At 34.7% G+C, this 21758-nt stretch overlaps 1 protein-coding gene across 4 annotated transcripts in view; it reads left to right on the forward strand.

The window, feature by feature from the left end:
- Window positions 1–21758, forward strand: part of Umad1 (UBAP1-MVB12-associated (UMA) domain containing 1) — a 161608-nt gene that overhangs the window by 47379 nt on the left and 92471 nt on the right. Inside the window, exon 3 of one of the 4 annotated variants that reach the window (XM_042696025.1) lies at window positions 9681–9686. The exons of the other annotated variants lie outside the window; for them this stretch is intronic. Within the exon in view, the coding sequence (XP_042551959.1) occupies window positions 9681–9686 (6 nt within the window). The remainder of the gene's footprint in view (window positions 1–9680; window positions 9687–21758) is intronic. 4 annotated transcript variants of the gene reach the window in all.

Raw genomic sequence — 21758 nt, forward strand, 5'->3', positions numbered from 1 at the left:
GAACTTTTCTTTAAATGTTTGTGATAACATCAGTTTATACTTAGGTATTTTATATTTCACATACTCCATTTGTATTAGTAGCATGATGCTACTAATACAATACATACTAATACTAATACATACTTGACACACTTTGCCCATGTATTTGTAAAATTAATTATAGACAAGCATCATGTGTAGAACATCTTGCTTTAGAGAAGAAAATAGGAATTTTAATTTTCTTGCATTCTTTAAGGATTACATAAGCTCCCTTTTCATTTTTTGTTAAGAATTCAAAGTATATATTTTCATTCCGAAGTATAGAGTTATTGTTTACCTCTATTTAAAAATATATAATAGTTTTAATCAATGGTATTAGTGAATGGTATTACTTTTATAATAATAAAAGTACTGTAGTGCTATATTCTAGAACTTTTCCTTTTTTTAATGGTACAGGGGATTGAACTCAGAGCTTAGAATTTCTTTTTTTTGTTTGTTTGTTTTTTGTTTTGGTCGGTCGTGGGCTTGAACTCTTGGCTTTGGCGCTGTCCCTGCACTCTTCAGCACAAGGCGAGCGCTCTACTGCTTGAGCCACAGCGCCACTTCCTAGAATTTCTTTTGAGGTATTGTTTCTAGTTTGGTTGTCTTGGCTAATGAGTTTCTCAGTGCTTTGAGTCCCCTGTAAAATTGTTTGGGGACATTCTAGGCCATGGATATGAATCATCTGTTCAGAAATTCTGTAGTTTCTGTAACTTGGGTTTGCACCTGACCTTTTTTTTTTTTTTGTCACTCATAGGGCCTGAACTCTGGGCCTGGGCGCTGTCCCTCTGCTCTTCAGCTCAAGGCTAGCGCTCTACCACTTGAGCTACAGCACCACTTCCGGCTTTTTTCTTTTTGCTGCTTATGTGGTGCTGAGGAGTCGAACCCAGGGCCTCATGCATGCAAGGCAAGCACTCTACCACTGAGCCACCTTCCCAGCCCCCTAATTTAAGTTTTTATTTTTTTTAAAGGACTCTTTTTATTGTTTTGTCATAATTATCATTAACTAATGAAATGAGACAATGCATGAGAGAGCTTAAAATAATCACCACAAAATACATGCTTTATGAAGACATCAAGTTCATTACCTATGCGTGGCTGATACGGAGAGGCTTTTAGAAACTGGAAACTTATTCAGTCCGCAGGTGATGTGGAGAATGTCTGCCACGCTTTCAGGGATCGAAGAAGAGCAGCTCCCACTCGCCGGCTGTGTGCGCCGTGCCAGGTAATCTGCGCCACGCGAAGTTTTGTGTCTCACAACCCCTCAGTCTTCATGGCACCCCTCTGCGGTGGGCACCGCTGTCACCATCACTGTTTTTGCAGATGAAGAGATGGACATCCTGAGAGATCAGGTGACTTCTCCAGGATCACAAAGCCAGCATGCAATTAATTTAGGAAGCTTATACTTTTGAAATTATTATCTAATTTTAATCTTTAATTAGTCTTTAATAACTAGCCCAATAATATTTAGTACTTTTGCCGGGCGCTGGTGGCTCACGCCTGTAATCTCAGCTACTCAGGAGGCTGAGATCTGAGGATCGCGGTTCAAAGCCAGACCGGGCACGAAAGTCCGTGAGACTCTTATCCACAATAAGCCACTAGAAAACTGGAAGTGGCACTGTGGTTCAAGCGGTAGAGTGCTCGCCTTGAGCTGAAGAGCTCAGGGATAGCGCCCAGGCCCAGAGTTCAAGCCCTACGGTGACAAAAAAAAAATAGTGCTTTTACTTTCAATTTTAAAGCTATCTGTATTTCATTTTTATTCAAATAAATTTAGAATATTTGTTATCCTCATATTTATAACTAGACTTACATATATAGACTTAAAGTTTCATCATAAATATCAAGATCGGTGGAGAGCTGGGCATCAGAGGCATATGCCTATAGTCCTAGCTACTCAGTTAGGTGAAATATTGATTAGAAGCCAGCTAGGGCAGAAAAGACTTCGAGATACTTTCTCCAAATAGCCAGCAATACAAGTAGACTAGGGATATGGTTCAAGTGATAAAATCACCAACCATGAATGGAAAAAAAGTAGTGACAACAATTGGGAATTTCACAAGTTCCTAAATTTAAGCCCTGGTACACACAAAAGCAACAGCATGAAAACAGTTGTGAATAGAATGATAGTTACTAGAGACTGATGAGAGTAGAGAGAGGGAAGAATGAGTTTAGGTTTATTTATTCTAAGTTGGAGTTATATAGGGAAAAGAAACTCTGGTGTTCTCTTACACAATAGGATGCTTGTAGATTATGCATTGCATTTTTTTAATCTATAAGAAGGTATTTTAAATATTTGACCATAAATTAATGGTGTATGTTTGAAGAGATAGTAATATTTACCCTAATTTGAACATTACACATTACATACATATATACATATCTATCTATATATCAAAGTATCATATAGACATCATCCAAAAGGAAATGTCTTCATTAACTCACTATGTAATTGTAACTTTCTATGCATTACCTTTATAATAACAATAAGAAAATTTAAAAATAAACATCACATAATACCTGAAAAATATATGTAATATTAATATATTTATGTTACCCACTATACTAAAAAAATTGAAAAAGTTTTATTAAAATCTTGTATGTAGGGTAAAATATTTGTGAAAATATTTATCTAAATATATGTAATGATGGTTTAAAAAGATTACAAAGATTATTAAAATAACCATACCACACTAAACCATACTTAAATCAGATGTCTAGTCTAGAAGATACCTTACGATTTACATTTTTCCTAAATTGAAATTGTTATATATCATTCCTATTAATTCGCTTTGAGTACCTTGTGCTATATCTTTGGTCTTTAAAAGCAAAATGCTATCTCACTTTTTCATTTGTTAAGCAAAGTTTTAAACTCCAAATTCATTAACTAAAAATGTTTTGCAGTTTCCCACAATGTTCTTAAAATATTTCAGATTATAACTACTATAGAAAAAAACATTTTTGTTCAATCTAAACTATACATTTGTAAATATGGTATATTTGGTAAATGCACAATTATAATAATGTTCCATGTACACTTTTAAAAATGTGCTTAATAAAAATTTTGTAGACAAATGCTATTTTAACTAATTGTGATATGTTACAGTTGGGTCTCACAATATCAATGGTGATGTGCACCTCATATAAATAGAACAGCCGATAAATTGTTTAAAATAAGAATGATTGTGCCGGGGCTGGGAAGGTGGCTCAGTGGTAGAGCCCTTGCCTTGCATGCATGAGGCCCTGGGTTTGATTCCCCAGCACCACATAAGCAAAAGGAAAAAAGCTGGAAGTGGCGCTGTGGCTCAAGTGGTAGAGCGCTAGCCTTGAGCTGAAGAGCTGAGGGATAGCGCCCAGGCCCAGAGTTCAGGCCCCACGACTGGACCCAAAAAAATAATAAATTAAAAAAAAAAAAATGATTGTGCCTTACATCCATATTGTTGCATGGTCAAAGAGAAAAGTTAATATAGGTACTATAGCTAGAAATAACACATCATGGGATTAGATTAGAAGAAAAGTAATTTTAATTTATTTTTCCTAGAGCCTCTCACATTCTAGGCAAGCACTTTACTATTGAGCTACATCCCCAGGCTTCAGGCCAACAACTTAAGGCTATAATGTATGTGAATACACATACAGAAAACTGCAAATTTTTAACCCAAGTGACTACTTGTCATACATATTTTTGAAGAGGCAGTGTGGGAAATCCCTCACACTCATTCCAAATATTGGTATTTTCATAATTAATTTATACGAAAGCAATTTAAATTGTTTTGCTCTAATACTTTTAGTTAGGGGGACTTGGGAATGCCTTTGATTTACCTTCCATAGAATTTTTTTAATTAATAAATTTTTTAAATTGTGAAAATACCATACAGAGGGGTTACAATTACATGAGCAAGGTAATGAGTACATTTCTTTTTTTTTTATTGTGAAAATACTGTACAGAGGGGATACAATTACATGGGCAAGATAATGAGTACATTTCTTATCAAGCATTGTTGCTTCCTCCTTAGTTTCCCCTTACCATCCCTGCCCTCCCAGCTCCACCGCCCTCCCTCCTGCCAAAGTTGTTAAAGCTCCTTTTTCGACATAATGACTTGTACATCTCATTGTTGCAATGGGTCCACCTGTATCCCTATTTAAACAATTGGTTTTTTCCCTTCCCCTCCCCAAATTATACCAACATCAAATACAGTGAAAACAGGGGTTATACCGTGGGGGAGGGACATACAAAGCAACAAAGAAATTATCTAATAAAGATGTTAGAAACAATAGCAAGAAAGAAAGACCATTTGAGCCCATATCTTGGGGTTCATTTTGCCTCACATCAACTTACCTGACCATTTCTGCTTGTTTCAGACATTTACTAGTTATTGCAAATAAGGGAAATCATGGGACCTATGTTTCTTTGGGCCTGGCTTACTTCACGTAATATATTTTTTTCCAAGTCTTTCCATTTCCTAACAAATACCTTCCATAGAATTTTTACTATTCAAGTCATATTCCTGAAAGTTTGTTATTAGGAATGGATTTCTCATCTGTCCATGATTAGAGAATTGTTTTCTCTGATAAAATATCTTTACATCTATTAAGCTGTGGTATTTCTTACAATACTTTTCTATTTGGTGAGAGAAAGCAGGGGATGTCTTTTGAACATTGTAGTAACATGGATCAAATGTGTGCTGTTTCCCAATGTTACATGCATTCTCTTGCGAAGAAGATTGATTGCCATTGGGAATTTCAGCATTCATAGTTCAAGCTGCTCTTCTTCTCTCTTTAGTTCCAGTATGGATATTGCTTATTAAGATCTGACAAGCTTAGTCTTTGGAGATATCTACCAGTAAGATTCTCTTGCTGAGATTGATCCCTTCTGGTTTTTGTTGTTGTTGTTTTATTTTGTTTTTGTTTTCAGCTCTACTTAGAAACTGGCTACTTTTCCTCTTTGTAAGTTCCAGCTTTTTGTCTAAAGTAAGCAATATTCAGGTTTCCACCTCCCATCTGATGTGGATGTTCATTTCTCTTCACCTGCTGAGCATAAGGGAAGGAGTCTTGTTTAAGAGTACATCTGTTCTCTAGTTCCTTCAAAGAATCAGTTGTCTTTATCCATCATATCCCAAATGTATTTGAAATTATCTCTTATAAATATAGACCTATCAATACACAAGAACCCTTGAAAATGTATTTTTGTTAGTTTCTATCAATATTGCATCTAAAAATCTTTTCCTTTGAATCCTATAGTTGTACAGTGACAGAGCAGCACAGAATATGAAGTAACAGACTTCTTCCTTAGTGTATTGAAAAGTTAGTTAATATTATGAGTTTTTCCACAATATAATGAGCTACCAGTGTCCCTATAGTGGCTTGAGGCAGGCTTCGAGTGCCTACCTGCAGAACTGGCCACTTTCCATCCCCCAGGGTTAGGAAACATTCTGAAAACAGCCTGGGTAACCAGAGGTGATATGGCCCCTGTTTCTTCCATAGAGCTTCTCCAATCTTACTGGCTGTCTCTCTTCTTCAGAGGTTTTCCAAGGGGTTTTCCTGCCATGGCTTGTGTACACTAGGTTAGCTAATGGTGTATTTTTAGAATCTTGTCATCTTTAGGAGACAAAGTAATTAAGCTTACAGAAAACATATTTTTTTAAAGGACCCTCCTCATTGTTAACTAAATGAGACATCTAAATCTGAATCTCAGTGCTGCTACATGCCAGCTGAGATTTTGATGAGTTAATTAACCTCTCTGGGCTTCAGTTTTCTCAGCTGTGAAAAGAGGATGATGACATGGTCTTAGTAGGGCTGTTGTGATGTTCTTAGATCTGATAACTTGTGTAAATAGGTATCCTAGCACTGGACACAGAAAAGGAATGGGTTATCAATAGAGTTTCCTTTGCTCTAATAGAGAGCTGAAGTGTACCATTAGTTTTTAAATTTGGATTCTGTTTTGTGCAGTTTTTAATTTCCAGAACAAATAATGTTTAGTCATGTTGTGGATTCAGGGCCTGGAGAAAACAAACAACTACCTCAGCTTAGGTAAAAAACTAACTCACTAGGAAAGACTCTGCATTACTTTATTAATTTTAAAAGTAATAGTTTTATTTAGTTTTTGTTTTTCTGAAATTCGGCAATACTATTAATATATCTTAAGGCTTAGGCTTACCCTCAATATTTTTGTATATCAGAAAATTATTGATTTTGCTTTATTTACCTAAGCAATTTTGTTATTTCTCTCCCTGAAGCTGTGTATCTTGTTGTTTTATGTAGAGCAAAACAAAAACAAAAACAAGTAAAATACAGGCAAGTAGCATGATTTCCATTAGCTACATTTTGAGACAGAGAAACATGAAAGTTGGTGCTTTTTTTTCTTTTAAACTAACACAATACATTTTCTTTTTTATGAAATGAAAAGTGTTTTCTCTTTTTTTGATGTTTTTTTTTTATTGTGAAAATACCGTACAGAGGGGTTACAATTACACGAGTAAGGTAATGAGTACATTTCTTATCAAGCATTGTTGCCTCCTCCTTTGTTTCCTCTTACCATCCCTGCCCTCCCATCTCCCTCCACCCCCCCCCCCAAAGTTGTAAAGTTCCTTTTTCAACATAATGCCTTGTACATTTCATGTTGCAGTGGGTCCACCTGTATCCCTATTTAAACAATTTGTTTTTTTCCTTCCCCTCCCCAAATTATACCAACATCAAATACAGTGAAAACAGGGGTTATACCGTGGGGGAGGGACATACAAAGCAACAAAGAAATTATCTAACAAATATGTTAGAAACAATAGCAAGAAAGAAAAACCATTTGAGTCCCTAACTTGGGGTTCATTTCGCCTAACATCAACTTATTTGACTGTTTCTGCTTGTCTCAGACATATACTAGTTATTGCAAATAAGGGAAATCATGGGATCTATGTTTCTTTGGGCCTGGCTTACTTCACTTAATATAATTTTTTCCAAGTCTTTCCATTTCCTAACAAATGGGAGGATGTCATTCTTTCTGATGGAGGCATAGAATTCCATTGTGTATATATACCATATTTTCTTGATCCATTCATCTACTGAGGGACATCTGGGTTGGTTCTTACAACTATGTTTATTGCAGCATTATTTACCATGAAGAGTGTTTTCTTGGCTTTTCTTTCATCTCTTTTGAGTGCTTTAAATAAGAATCTATAGATTTTATTTTAAAAACTCATTCTGAAGTTGAATGTAAATATTTCTCTTTGAAAAAGAAGTGTTTCCTCAGGTGCTTTCTGCTTTATAAGAAAACTTGAATAATCTTTGTTGAACCAAAGCATTTCCTACAGGTTTTGTGTGGCAAATTACCATGCAAGAGTCTGTTAAGAGCTATATAGATTAGTACCCAGGAGCATGGCCTCTGGAACTTGTACTTTTTTAGTAGAGATCACTCTGGTTCCCAAGATACTAATTAACTGTGCATCTTTGGGCCAATCAGTTATTGTATTTAGGCCTTGATTTCCCCATTTTCAAAATATAATAATAATTCACTTAATTTTACAATTAAGTGAAATATTTTATCAAGGCATAGACCTGCACTTGTAGACATGTTGGTCAATAAATGTTAGCAATTATTATGCAGTGAAAACTTTGTGTTACTAAAACTTTATCTTACTGATCATCTTAAGACAATGACATAAGCTAGTTTTTCATATTATCAGTTAAGAAATAGATTCTATAGACATACTAATAAAAGTACCATTTTGATAGCACTTGGTATATAATTGTTTTTCATTGATTAAAAGATTTATGTAACATGAACAGCAGTTACTTAGCAAAAGAATTAATTTAGTTTCTTTTTTTTTTAATCTTTTTTTTTGGGGGGGAGTCCAGTCATGGGGCCTGAACTCTGGGCCTGGGCACTGTCCCTCAGCTCTTCAGCTCAAGGCTAGTGCTCTACCACTTGAGCCATAGTGCCATTTTCGGCTTTTTTCTTTTTGCTTACATAGTGCTGAGGAATCAAACCCAGGGCTTCAGGCATGCAAGGCAAGCGCTCTATCACCGAGCCACCTTCCTAGCTAATTTAATTTCTTAAAGGTATTTAATATGGCCAAAAATCAGTTTAGGTATTGAAAGAATTTAGTATACTTTATTAAGTTTTCTATTATGGGTCTGACTTGCTGAATTGAACGTGAATCAAACCAAATGGAGGCTTGTTCTCCCTGTACTTCTGTGCCAGAAAATCAATCATTGCTGTATTTATCAAGTTACAAAGTTTAAATCATCTCTGTTTGAGTTGGATACCTTACTGTAGTATTTAGTGTTAACCATGGTACAAGCAGGACTTGGTGATATTTAATGGACTATTGTTCAAAATCAGTTAACACTGAGCTAGTAGATCAAAATTAATGTATTGAAATTGAATATTGTTGTTTAAAAAATATGTTCCATCAAGCAGTAACTGTAAATGAACTTTATTTCTCCTTCTAACCAAATACTATATACATCAGTTTTGCTTTTTTTGGAGTTTATTTCTATAAATATTTTATGATCAGAGATAGACAGGCATTGCACCTTTGTGTTCCTCCCCAAAGAGTATCCTCCTGTGGTCTTTTATTGTATGTGAATGCCTAGAGTCCTGTCTAATTTATCATGTCTTAGCATTTTGTTTTTGCTTTAGCTTTACCACAAATTTGTTCTTTTACAGGAACAGCTTAGGCTGTGACTACCTAGGTATGAAATATTTAGCTAATTTTTAATGGGTTTCTCCTGCTTTCTTATTTTCTGAAGCATCCTCTCTGAGGATCCAAATGTCATCCTTTCTGAGATGGTGCTGGTGTCTGAAAGTTAGCATTGCCTTTCCCTTTGTCAGTGAAACAGCAGTTTACAGCTGCCATGCCATAGGTACATTTGGAAGGTAGTTGATAGCTGGAAAAGGTTGAGCCATTAGCTGTTCTAAGTCCTAGGTGAGGTACAGAATGGGAAGAGGGTGAGAAAGGCAGGATAGCAGAAGTAAAGAGTACCGCAGTGAATGGAATTTTGTTTAATTCCTGAAAGAACAGGCTGAAATTTCAAGAAAAACAGTGAGAAATTATTTTAATTTCTTAGTGTCATTATTTAGGCACAATATTTAAACAACTTACAAGCTTTTAAAACAAAGATATTATTTCTTGTTACATTTTTATCTTTTAAGTAGCTTACATTACCTTGCTGTATGTAGGAAATAGCATAGTTTTTTTTGGGGGGGCGGTCTGGTCGTGGGGCCTGAACTCTGGGCCTAGGCGCTGTCCCTCAGCTCTTCAGCTCAAGGCTAGCACTCTACCACTTGAGCCATAGCACCATTTCCGGCTTTTTTTTCCCCTGCTTATGTGGTGCTGAGGAATCAAACCCAGGGCCTCATGCATGCAAGGCAAGCGCTCTACCACTGAGCCACCTTCCCAGCCTGAGCATAGTTTGTTAAATCAAACTTTTAATTGGATAGATCACAAATGAGGACACAATAAATACTGTGTCCTGTCAGCAGCAATTCAGACTTAACCATTCAGTTTGTTTTCTGCAATAATTTTACTTATCCTGTGACCGTTTCCATATTTTTAGTAAATTGAAATAACAGGTAAGATTTGGCTGAAACCCTTCTAATTCTATTTTCAGGCTGCTTTTTGGTAAGATTGTTCTAAAATGCAGTGAGAAATTATTGAAGGATTTATAAGTACAGGATATGTTTGTTTCTAAAAGACCTCCCTGATAGTTGGAGAGGAGAAACAGGTAGGAAGTGGCTTCCTAATAATAAGTATGCTAAGTAATAGATGATGGTTAACACTGACTACAGACAGAAGAACTAATGGAGTTTATTAATTAGTCCAATACTTAGGACCTACCATTTAGGAAAGTAAGTTTTATGATTGTCAATTAAAAATACTAAAAATATGAATAATCACATATTTGAAGTTCTGTACAATAAGCTTGACTGATATGAAAGTGTCTGTTTGATTTTTTTCTGGTTTCTGATATTGATGCTTGATTTTTTTTATAAAATACCATTATTATAGGATATTCCCAGCCGGGCACTGGTGGCTCAAGCCTGTAATCCTAGCTACTCAGGAGGCTGAGATCTGAGGATCGCGGTTCAAAGCCAGCCCGGGAAGGAGAGACTGTGAGACTCCTATCTCCAATAAACCACCAGAAAACCGGAAGTGGCGCTGTAGCTCAAGTGGTAGAGCGCTCGCCTTGAGCTGAAGAGCTGAGGGACAGCGCCCAGGCCCAGAGTTCAAGCCCCACGACCGACCAAAAAAAAAAAAGGATATTCCCTATTTTCTATCATTATACACAGGGTTTAAACCCATCAAAGTACTATCTACTCAAAATAAAACCATATTCAGTTAGTCATTCTCAATATGCTGAAAAAAAGATTAGTGGAGAGATTTATTTTATTGTAAGGGTGATATACAGAGGACTTACAGTTACATAAGTAAGGTAACAAATACATTTCATGTGAAACATTGTTACCCCCTCCCAGGAAAAATTGTTCTTATAAAGCACATATCTTTTATAGTGCAAATACTAGGTTGGTCTTGGTGGTCGTATGTTCATATGTGTGTTTATATTCTTGTTGAACTTTGAAGGAGATAATATATATGTACTTATATATTAGATATTACTTTAATTCACATCAGCATGCATTTTTACTTGTTTCTATCTAGAACTGGTTGATAAATAGAATCAAATTTTGTTTGGAAGACCAAAATGAAATGTATACAAAAACATATTCTTGCAATAAGTTTCTTTAAATGAGATTAAATGTAGCATGAAGTGTTTTGTGAAATTCAGGAACTGGGTAACTAACCAAGGGTAGTAGGAGTGCGGTTTGTTAAAACTTGCATTGTAACAATCAATTAAATTCCTAACAACTAGAAATAGCAAAGGAGTTAACAAACATCATCTATCAAAAAAAGTAAGGCAGCCTGAAGAACCAGATATGAGTTTATAAATTGTAACATTGAAAAACAATATTGGGGGGGTAGGATGCTGGGAAGGGATGTGAAGGGTAAACAAAGCTGCAATGCTTGATAAGAAATGTACACATTAACCTGCTCATGTAATTGTAACCCCTCTGTACAGTGTGTTCACAAAAAAATAAAAATTAAAAGAAAAACAATATTCAGTAGTATTTATTTTGATATTCATTACAGGTTTTTATTATATACTATTTGATTTATTTTAATACGTTTGCGAAAATTATTTTTATTTTTTTCTTCCTGTTTTTGTACAGGCTTCTAAAATCTTTTTGAAAATTTTTCTACTTTGAACAAAGTAAATCTGTTAGAGAAAGAACCTACTCATAATTAAAGCTGGGTCAACTAAGCTTATAGAAGCCACCACTTTCCCAAACAGAAGCAGTTTAAAATAAAACTCCTCTTGAGATAAGGTTCATATGTAAAATATACAATTCAGTAGCTTTTAAGCTGTTTACATAGTGGGATAGCCATTACTGTAGTCACTGATATAGTTGGACATTTCAATCACCCAAACACACACACTTGGGCCCATTATTAGTGACTCCCTCCCTACCCTAGTCAACCACTCAAGTGTTTTCCATCTATGAAGACAGATTTGCCAATTCTGGGTATATCATACTGAAATCATACACTATGTGATCTTTCACTTTTCTGTTTTTAAGATACATCCATTTTGGAGCACATATCCTTACTGTTGCTCAATAGTAAATTGTATACCTACACTACATTTTATTTATCTGTATATCAGTTGGATGAACATTTACAGTCTTCATTTTTTGGCTGTTACTAATAGTACTGTCTTAGTAAGTAACCATAGTGGCTCATTTGTAATCCCAGCTCCTTAAGGCAGAGATCAGGAAGATTGGAGTTGGAGACTAGCCTGGACGAAAAGTTAGCAAGCATGGTGTTACATACTTGTATTCCCAGCTATGTAGGAGGCCCAGGTGAGAGGATCACAGTTTGGGGCTGGCCTGGACAAAACAAAAGACTCTACCTGAAAAATAACTGAAGAAGAAAAGGGCTGGGGAGTAGTGGGTCAAGTGGTAGAGCATTTGCCTAGCCAAGTACAAGACCCTGAGTTCAAACTCTAGTGCCAATAATAATGATGATGACAAAGACAACAACAATAACAATATTGGGCAACATTGTTTACAAGTTATATTTAAATGTTTTTTTTTTCCATGGGTATATAACTGCAAGTGGAATTTCTGCGTTATGTGATGATTCTGTTTTTAACAAGCTAAGGGATTGCTTGGGTGTTTTGTAAATGCTCTGCCCCATTTTACAATCCCCCAGCAGTATGAGGGTTCTGTTTTCTGTACATCCTGGCCCAAACTAATTTTTTACTATTTCATTGAAGTCATCCTAGTGATTTTGATTTTCATTTACCTCATGATTGCTGATCATCTTTGCATTTGCTTATTAGCTTATTTTCATTGGTTACATGTCTGTTAAGATCTTTTGCTTCTTTTTAATTGGTTTGTCTTTTTACTGAGTTGTAAGGATTGTGCGTATATATTCCAGATAGAAGTCTCTTATCTCTTATAGGATTTGTAAACACTTCCTGTTCCTAGGGGTGGCCTTTTCATAATAATTATTTTTGGGATTCTACTCTTTTTTCTGATTTTTAATTATTATTGTGATTTTATTTTGGGTAACTGAACTCCTTAGGGGACCTATCCATGACAAACTTGTGTGTTGGTGTAATCCATTTCCTTCTTCTCTTCTTCAGTATTCAAGAAGCATTTGTTTTTTAGTATCTCTGAGTGTGTTAGACATGGAGCCATGTCTGGCGATATAAGATGCACCCCATGTTCAGTAAGCTATTCTGTAGTAGAACAGTTGGAAAAAGTTGAGTTGTCAGAATAAACACTATATCTTCACATACCATACAGAGTTTATTATATTTATGACATAAATTTATAAAACTTGGGATCATTTTATGATCTGTAAAAACTAGTCTAGTACAGTGACAAATGGCTGATTTTTTCCACATTTCCCCCATTTTCTACTTATGTCTGTCTCTCGAGGCCATGTCTTATATCCAGTCATCATTCTTGTTTGCAGAGCTGTTTCTTTTTTCTCCACCTATCTAAGACTGGCACCCAGATTTACCTTTCTGATGACTTTATTGTGTCTTAACTAATAGCCTCAAAGTTTACATGTATAATAGAGTTTGGACTCTTCTTTGGGGCACTGTATGTGGTAAAAGGTGTTTCTTTTCTAACTTTGCATGTTCAGTTTGAAAAGTGATACAGGGAAGTATACTCTAGGCCAAATCAAAGAAATGGATTAAGAGGTTCAGGAAATAAATAAAAGAATAAAATGAGATAGATAAATAATATAATACAACAATATAGGATATATTAATATATAATTATAAAATAAAGAAGAGATTCAGTGAAATAAATCAAAGGAAATGCTAAAGGCAAAGAAAACACACAAATGATTATATTTTAAACAATTTAAAGTTTCTCCTACTCTTCTAGCTCCCAGCTCTTTCATTGGCATTTTATTGTGTTAACTTGGAACTCAAATAGATTTAAAGTGCTCAATTACATGTTCCCTAAATATGTGCACATAGTTTTTGCTTTAGCTACTGACCTAATAAAAGCCTCTTGTGAATGCTTATCACCTTGTAAAGTAGTTACCAGAGCTACAGTAAAATTTGTTTGCAAGTGAAAAGGCTTTGACTTCCCTAGAGAGAGAGAATAAAAAACATATGAGACAAACAGCAGTAACTGAAATTATCTAGTGTAGGAAGTGGCAGAATGCCAACAAATGTCCTGTCCCTAAAATGTTTTATACTTTTTATCTCAGCTTGCTAAGAAAAAAAAGCCACCTTGCTTAAATAACTTCAGTTATAACTTGGAAATTTATCTTATATCTCTCTTTGTTTACATAGATAATCCCTTACCTTATTACTATTGTCAGATATTAAAGTCCTATAGATTTAAGTGTTTTAAAAATATCTCTATTCCTTTGAGGTGAAGTGTGTGTAGGGGGGACTGTTTCTGAAAGATACTGCCATGGTTATTCTGTATTTCACATATCTAACTAGAAATATGTCAACTGTTAAGTAGGCAAAATGGCCTTAAGTGCATGGTGAGAAATAGAAATGAGACACTAGCTATTAGACTATTGTGACTTTTCTCTAAATAATGGACAGAGATGAGTCTGACAAATCCTGGTATTGTTTTGGAGTTGTCACAGGAGAACAGACCATATTACATAGTTATGTTTTGATACCTATCCTAGGGCAGAGGAAGTGTACCCTTATTTTTCCTCGAGTGTTTATTGGAAGTTACTGTTAAAAAAAAAAAAATCTACTCTTTTTATTTGTATTTTTTTAAATTCTTAAGATCAGAGAGATCCAGACGGCGTCCTTAGGGTTAGACAGCATCGTTAGGGTTAGATATGTGTTATTTCTAGGCGTGTGCTCTAGCACTTTGAGGCACTTTCACAATCTTATTTCTATAATTATTGTTTTTGTTCCTCTTAATAATACTTTGTTTAACACTTTTTGTATTATAGAGTATTTCTCTGATCCTTTAAGAAATCTCTAGAACAATGTGGGATAAATATTTCATCCTAGTTTATGAATAAGGAAAAATGAGGCCCAGGAATATGCAGTGACTTAGTCAAGGTAACAAGTTATGAAGCAGAGGATGTTCTCTTCTCATTATAGAACCATTCAAAAAGTCTCAAATCTTGCATGATTGTGGCATCGAGCAATTAAGAAATATATTTTCCCAAGATAATAAACCTTTTAGCCAATTGAAGATATAAAGTCTGCCAAAACAGTAACTCAACACAAAACAGAAGTGGAGGGTTTGGGTCCTTCCATCTTGATCTAAGCCCAGTGAATGAAGATTTTAGAAATTTAACCATCTTCATAGCTGCTTTCTAAATTGTGGAATTTCTCCTTATAACAAAAAACTTCATTATTTTTAGTTTAACAAAAACTTTTCCTTGAAGAAAACAAGTTTGCCTGTAGTCATTTGCTAATGCACAGTATGTTTTAGCTTTCATTCTGTGATTCATAAATATATTTGACTTACGCTTATGATTTATTATTTAGTTGTATCATAAAATTATATGACAATTATATATAATTCTTTATGATAATATCTATTCCATTGATTGGAACATATTGTAAATTCAGCATCCATACATGAAAGAAAGATTTATAGGAATATAAACCAAATAACAATTTTATTTTGAAATTAATGCTGCTATGGCAGTAGATTGCTATTCCCAGAATGGAAATCTAGGTTAATCGTTCAATCTTATTGTCAGAATTTCTTTAAATATAGCAGGAATAAATGAGGTAGAACCTATTTTTTTTTGTCTAAGATTCACTGTTTCCTTTTTGTTTGTTGTTTTGTTTTGTTTTTGGTAGTCCTGGGATTTGAACTCAGGGCCTGGGCACTGTCTGTGAGCCTTTTTGTGCTCAAGGCTACTAGTGTTCTACCACTTGAGTCACAGCACCATTTCCAGGCTTTTCAGAGTAGTTTATTGGAGATAAGAATCTCATGGACTTTTATGCCCAGGCTGACTTTGTACTGTAATTTTCAGATCTCAGCTGCCTGAGTAACTAGGATTACAGGTGTGAGCCACTGTTGCCCAACCCTAAAATTCACTTTTTTTTTTTTTAATTTTATTTTATTTTATTTGAGAACATACTGTACAGAGGGGTTACAATTACATGGGCAGGATAATGCATACTTTTCTTACCAAGCATTGCAGCCTCCTCCTTTGTTTACCCTTCACCTCCCTTCCCAGCCTCCCCCCTCCCCCCCCACCCAATCATACCCCCCCCCCCTCCACACCGACATTGTAAAGCTGGTTTTGACATGACATTTTGTACTTCTCATTGTTGCAACAGGTCCACCTGAATCCTTAAACGACTTGTTTGTCCCCGTCTCCTCCACATGTTATACTGACATCAAATACAGTGAAAGCGGGGGTTACACTGTGGGGGAGGGACATACAAAGCAACAAAGAAATAATCTTATAAATGCCTTAGAAACACATGCATGAAAGAAACAAAAACATTAAAATACATATTTAAGGGTTCGTTTTCCTAACATCACATTATCTGACCTTTTCCGCTTGACTCATACCTATACTAGATATTGCAAATAAGGGAAACCATGGGACCTATGTTTCTTTGGGCCTGGCTTACTTCACTTAATATAATAAAATTCACTTTTATGGCAAAGATAATCATCAATTTTTATTAGGTCTGATATATCAATAATGTGGTCATAATGGCTACTCACTCATTTACCAAATTTTATTAAATATTACTTTTTTCTGTTAAAATTATATACAGTATGTTGCTCTTTTGTGAATAACAATACATTATGTACATTTAAATCTTTATTTTTAGAGTTGTGGAAAACAATGTAATATTTCTCAATATTCTTTGTAATCTTGCTCTATCAACATGGAATTAAGTATGATCACCAATAAACATAGGAACTGCCAAACTTCTCACACTACTCATGCCCCTTTGCTGCTGTACTGGAGACATCGCACTGTACATGATAGTCTCCTATGTGGAGTCCTCTTTACCTCTATTAGTGTTATTTCCTCCATATTTTATTTGGTTCTTTTTCAAAGATTTCCTTCGATAGTTCTTTAATAAGGTAACCTTTCCCTGGATGCTGGGGCTCACACCTGTAATCCTAGCTACTCAAGATACTGAGATCTGAGGATTGCCTGGATGAAAGTCTATGAGACTCTGTCTCCAATTAAGCATCAAAAAAGCTGGAAGTAGAGCTGCAGCTCAAGTGGTAGAGTGCTAGTTTTGAACAGCAAAGCTCAGAGATAGTGCCCAAGCCCTATATTCAAGCTTCAGGACTGGCATACACACAAAAAAATGGTAACCTTTCCATACTGATGTTGAACCAAAACTCTTTGGGATTATAAGGTAAATTCAGTTTATCAGTTACTTATTTTTAAAGTATAAATAATGGCAATGAATACAGTGAAGTTTAATACCCTAAGTTACTTCACATGGTCTGACTCCTTTTCTTTGAAGGACTATTCTGGCATTATATAATCTCACCAAAGCGATGATACAGTAAGGTTCAGTTACTTTCCAACAGTGTACTCTGTCATAGCCACCAGTCCAATTTAAAGCCATGTATCTTCTTTGGGTTTGTTTTTACCTAATCTGTGGAAAAATATTTGAGGGACATTAGTTAATGCATTTTCCAGTAGTAGGAGTGGGCAAGCATTTTTTATAGCTTATGGAATATTTAGCAATTTCATTCTAATATTAATTTTATAGCATTCTCAGTACTCGTGGCAAAGGCTTCTTACAGAACAGTAAGAAATTATGTGAATTCTGTTTTTGACATGCTTAGGAAGAGACAAGCCATAAATCTTTAGTTTCATATTTCTATGAAATAAAACTTGGCACTGATACTTGCTGTGACCTAGTATACAGATATGATGAAGAGATTAAAAAGTAATATATTGAAATTTTTGAAAGTTTTTATAAAAGATGCTATATATTATACACAGAAAACATCTAAGAACAAATTAATGTTTTCTATGATAGTTTATCTAAGTTCTATAAAAAATTTAACAATGTAAGTACATTTTCATTTATAAATAACCATAAAGCATAATTTTCACTAATGTTATTTAGTCTCAGTCAAGGGCAAGGTCTGACATTGATTGTTTGACAGTCTTAACAAAAGTGAATAGAGATTATAAATTTTCTTAATTATACTGCTAGAATGGTGAAGGGCAGTGTGGCCTATAGTATATAGCATAATATGAAGATATTCACTACTGTTTAGTGAATATCTGCTAGAAACCAGTGCATATATATGTATGTTTTATATAATTTTAATAGATACCTTAAGAAGTCAACTAGAATTACACCTATCTGCCCATGTCTTGAAACTGAGGCTTCAGGCATGCAGCTAGGGTTCAGGACATACAGTAGGCTTCACCAGACCAAGCTTATGAAATGTTTGTCCACCCTAAGATCAAATAGATATGGTACTAATGATGTAAAAATTTGTTTGGTTTAGAACTGTGTTTGTGCTTTTAATCTGAATAAACTGTTTTTCACAGTTTGGTATTTATAACCCTTGCAATGGAAAGTACTAAAACTCTTCTCAACTTAGTAGGAATACTACATCTCTGCATTTTGGCATCTTTGGCCCCTCATTTCATATTGCACATAGATTCATATATTTCTCATATTTAACATAGTGTGTTAACATCCCTATTATGTTTCAGATCCCATTCTTAAATATTTGCAAACATGAATTCATTTAATCCTCATAGTATATCCCCATGATGTAGATATTATTTTAATCTCTATTTTACAGATACATAACCGAGGCACCTAGAGGTTAAGTGACTTACTCAAGATTATAGAACCAAAAAGTAGCTAAGAATTAATAGGTTGGCTCCAGAGTTTGTGCTCTTAATTGCTTATGTTCTTACGATTTTACAGTATTTAAAAGCAATAATTATTCTAATCCTATTGCTGGAGCTTAATAGTATGAGAGAATAAATGGAGATAATAAAGAGTATCAATAAAATACTTAAGATGTAATGACCTTCAGCAAAACCTTAAAATTTTTTTTGGTCAAAAATAAAAGATAAATTGTAAAAACAAACTGAAACTCAGCTTTAACTGAGTTCAAAGGCAGTTGAGACTCATACTTTATAGACATGCTTGATGTTCCTGAGGCAGGCTTTCCTCTGTGAGTATAACTGAGCAGTATGAATATAATATTATTTGCCTTGTTGTTCCACAGGTTACATTTGTTCAACTTATGAAGTACTGAGCCATGTGATAAATATTTCTCACCCCCCTGGTTTACATCATAGGTTTAACGCATATTTTGTAAAAGAGAGAATATTTGATATTTATAGAATCTTTACATTAAAATAAGCTGAAATTTTCCTAACTTTAAGGAGAAAAAGGCTAGGTTTGCTAATCAAAATAATGGACTGGTGAAGTTGAAACTGGAGATGTTTCTAAAGCATCAGAAACTTTGGGTTAATTAAGATTACAATTTATGAAAATCTCAATCTGGCAGAAATTGAGTTAAAGCAATTTTACCTCTACAAGGTGGGAAAGTCAGGGAAAGTAAATTAGGGTTTATAGTAGCATTTCCTATAAGTGTACTTCAGCCTGAAATTGAATCTTTCACATAGGCTAGAGGGACAGGTGTAGAGAAATACCCAATTCCTCTGGGATTTGAGCTAAGTAATTTGGGCTTAAGTAGATCTTCTAGCTACTCTGTTTACCTGTAATCAGAGGCAAGTTGACCAGACATAATTTACTGGGACTTAGGTTTCAGAGGCTTACAGAAGCCCACTTGGCTACCCTGGGAGGACTTCTACCAAAGTCTTCACATAGGCATATAGTTTTGCAGAATTTGAAACATTTTAAAATATTTAAACCACAATTGGTTAAGACTACTATCCCTTTTCTATCCTGACTTTCCTTCTCTTACATTTCCAAACATGTGATTGCTTTGGAATTATCAAGGGCATTTTGGATCTGGCTAAAGGGAAATTGAGTTGGGAATACATAACCTTAACTGACTTTGCATTTATTAATTAAAGAACTAGCAAAATCCAGATTAGGGAAAATTCTGGAATTAAAAAGTATATTGTGGAAAAAAAAAAAAAGGAGCCAGGCACAGTGACTCATGTCTGGGATCATGGTTTGAATCCAGCTGAGGCAGAGATAAGAGTCTCAGAGAAAAAGTTGCAAGTGTAGCTGTGGCTCAGGAGGTAGAGTGCTAGCCTTGAGCAAAAAGAGGCTCAGGTACAGCATCCAGGCCCTAAGCTCAAGCCCTCAGAACAGTGCATGTACGCTGTGTACATACACAAAAAGGTATGAAAGTACATTGTAGTCAGGCTCTGGTGGCTCATCCCTATAATCTGAGCTACTCAGAAGGCTGAGATCTGAGGATCATAGTTTAAAGCCAGACAGACAGGAAAGTCTTTGAGACTCTTATCTCCAATATACTACTCAAAAAAAGCTGGAAGTGACTCAGCTGGTAGAGCACTAGTCTTGAGAAAAAGAATCTCAGGGACAGCACCCAGACCCTGAGTGCAAGCCCCAGGCCTGGCAGCAAAAGACAGACAAACAAAAAGTACATAAAAAGGAAGGAAGGAAGGAAGGAAGGAAACAAGGAAGGAAGGAAGGAAGAAGGGAGGGAGGGAGGGAGGGAGGGAGGGAGGGAAGGAAGGGAGGGAGGAAAGGAGGGAGGGAGAGAAAGAGAGAGGAAGTGTCAGATTATACCAACAGCAAGTCATCAGAAATAGAGAAATTATAAATAAAAGTAATAAGTAAGATTAATTTTATTTGAAAATCTAAGCAAAATATTTGGATATATTGAAAAAAAGATTTAATTTTCTTGTTCATTTGACCATCAAATACTAATATGGAGAAAGATGACAATAATTTATAGCTACAGTGAGCTTTATAATTGAAGAATGCTTTCAATTCAGAATATTTACATTAATTACCACATAAAAAATTTGGAAATGTCTCAAAAGTTTACAGCTTATAAATGAAAAAAAAATTGAAATTTTCTGAAACTTGACAGTGATCCTAAAAGTTAATTGGATATGAGTTGTAAAAGTCAAGAAAAGCTTTCCTAAGCAAAATATTTCTAAAATTTGTTTCCATATCATAATTAGAAGAAACATTACTTATTATTCATTTTATACTATGAAAATTAATATTACAATATCATTTGTTAAAATATGAGTAATAAAAATTTTAAGAGAAATTTTTTTGGGGGAGTGCTGGACTCTGGGCTTGAGCACTGTCCCTCAGCTCTTCAGCTCAAGGCTAGCACTCTATCACTTGAGCCACAGTGCCACTTCGGATTTTTCTGCTGTGGTGCTGAGGAATTGAACCCAGGGTTTCATGCATGCAAGGCAAGCACTCTACCACTGTGTACCATCCCAGCCCAAGAGAAACTTTTATAGTAGCTTGCCAGATTGAACTTCAGAGTGAAGATCTTTTTCTGGATTTCATAGTATCTATCTATGATATTCTTCAACTATTTAAAGTGCCCAGTTTTATCTAAATTCTATTTTACTTTTTCATCTAATTTTATATTTATAATTGTACACTTTCTTTAAAATCTACATTGTTTCAGATCCCTTACAACCTGGACCCAACTTTGTGGTTAATAGCTTTGATATGAATATGTGTTGTGTATTTATATAGTTTCATATATATATAATATATAATTTCATAATAATATAGCACACATATTACAGAATGCATAAAGTGAGAAGTATCATCCACACTTATTTTTAAGCCTAAACCAATCCTTCTTACAAATTTTCTGTAACATTTTAGATCTGTTTTGTTTAATAAGGTAGTCACTAATCTCTTGAGACTAGAGAACTTGAAATATGACTAAGGTAATGAATTTTAATTTATAATGATTTATTAATATTTAATTTTAATTCACATAAGTTTAAACTAATACCAAGTTTTGTTATTAGAAAACACTTGAGTGTATTTTTTAAAGCAACTAAGATATGAGAATTGCTTTTCAGCTCTAAATTTTTCAAAGGACAGAAGTAGTGTGTTATCCATGTTTTGTTGAGAAAACCATAGTCTGCATGCACTATACTGTATTTTAGCTTTTCTTTTACTGTATGGATTACACATCTTTTCATAACAATATATTATTTATTTCTTATGTTAATTGTTTATGTAACATTTATTTGAACCGTCTTTTCACACAGCTGATTTTT

The sequence above is a fragment of the Dipodomys spectabilis genome, unplaced genomic scaffold (assembly GCF_019054845.1).
Source record: "Dipodomys spectabilis isolate Male_0828 unplaced genomic scaffold, ASM1905484v1 ptg000197l, whole genome shotgun sequence".
NCBI classification, from domain to species: domain Eukaryota; kingdom Metazoa; phylum Chordata; class Mammalia; order Rodentia; family Heteromyidae; genus Dipodomys; species Dipodomys spectabilis.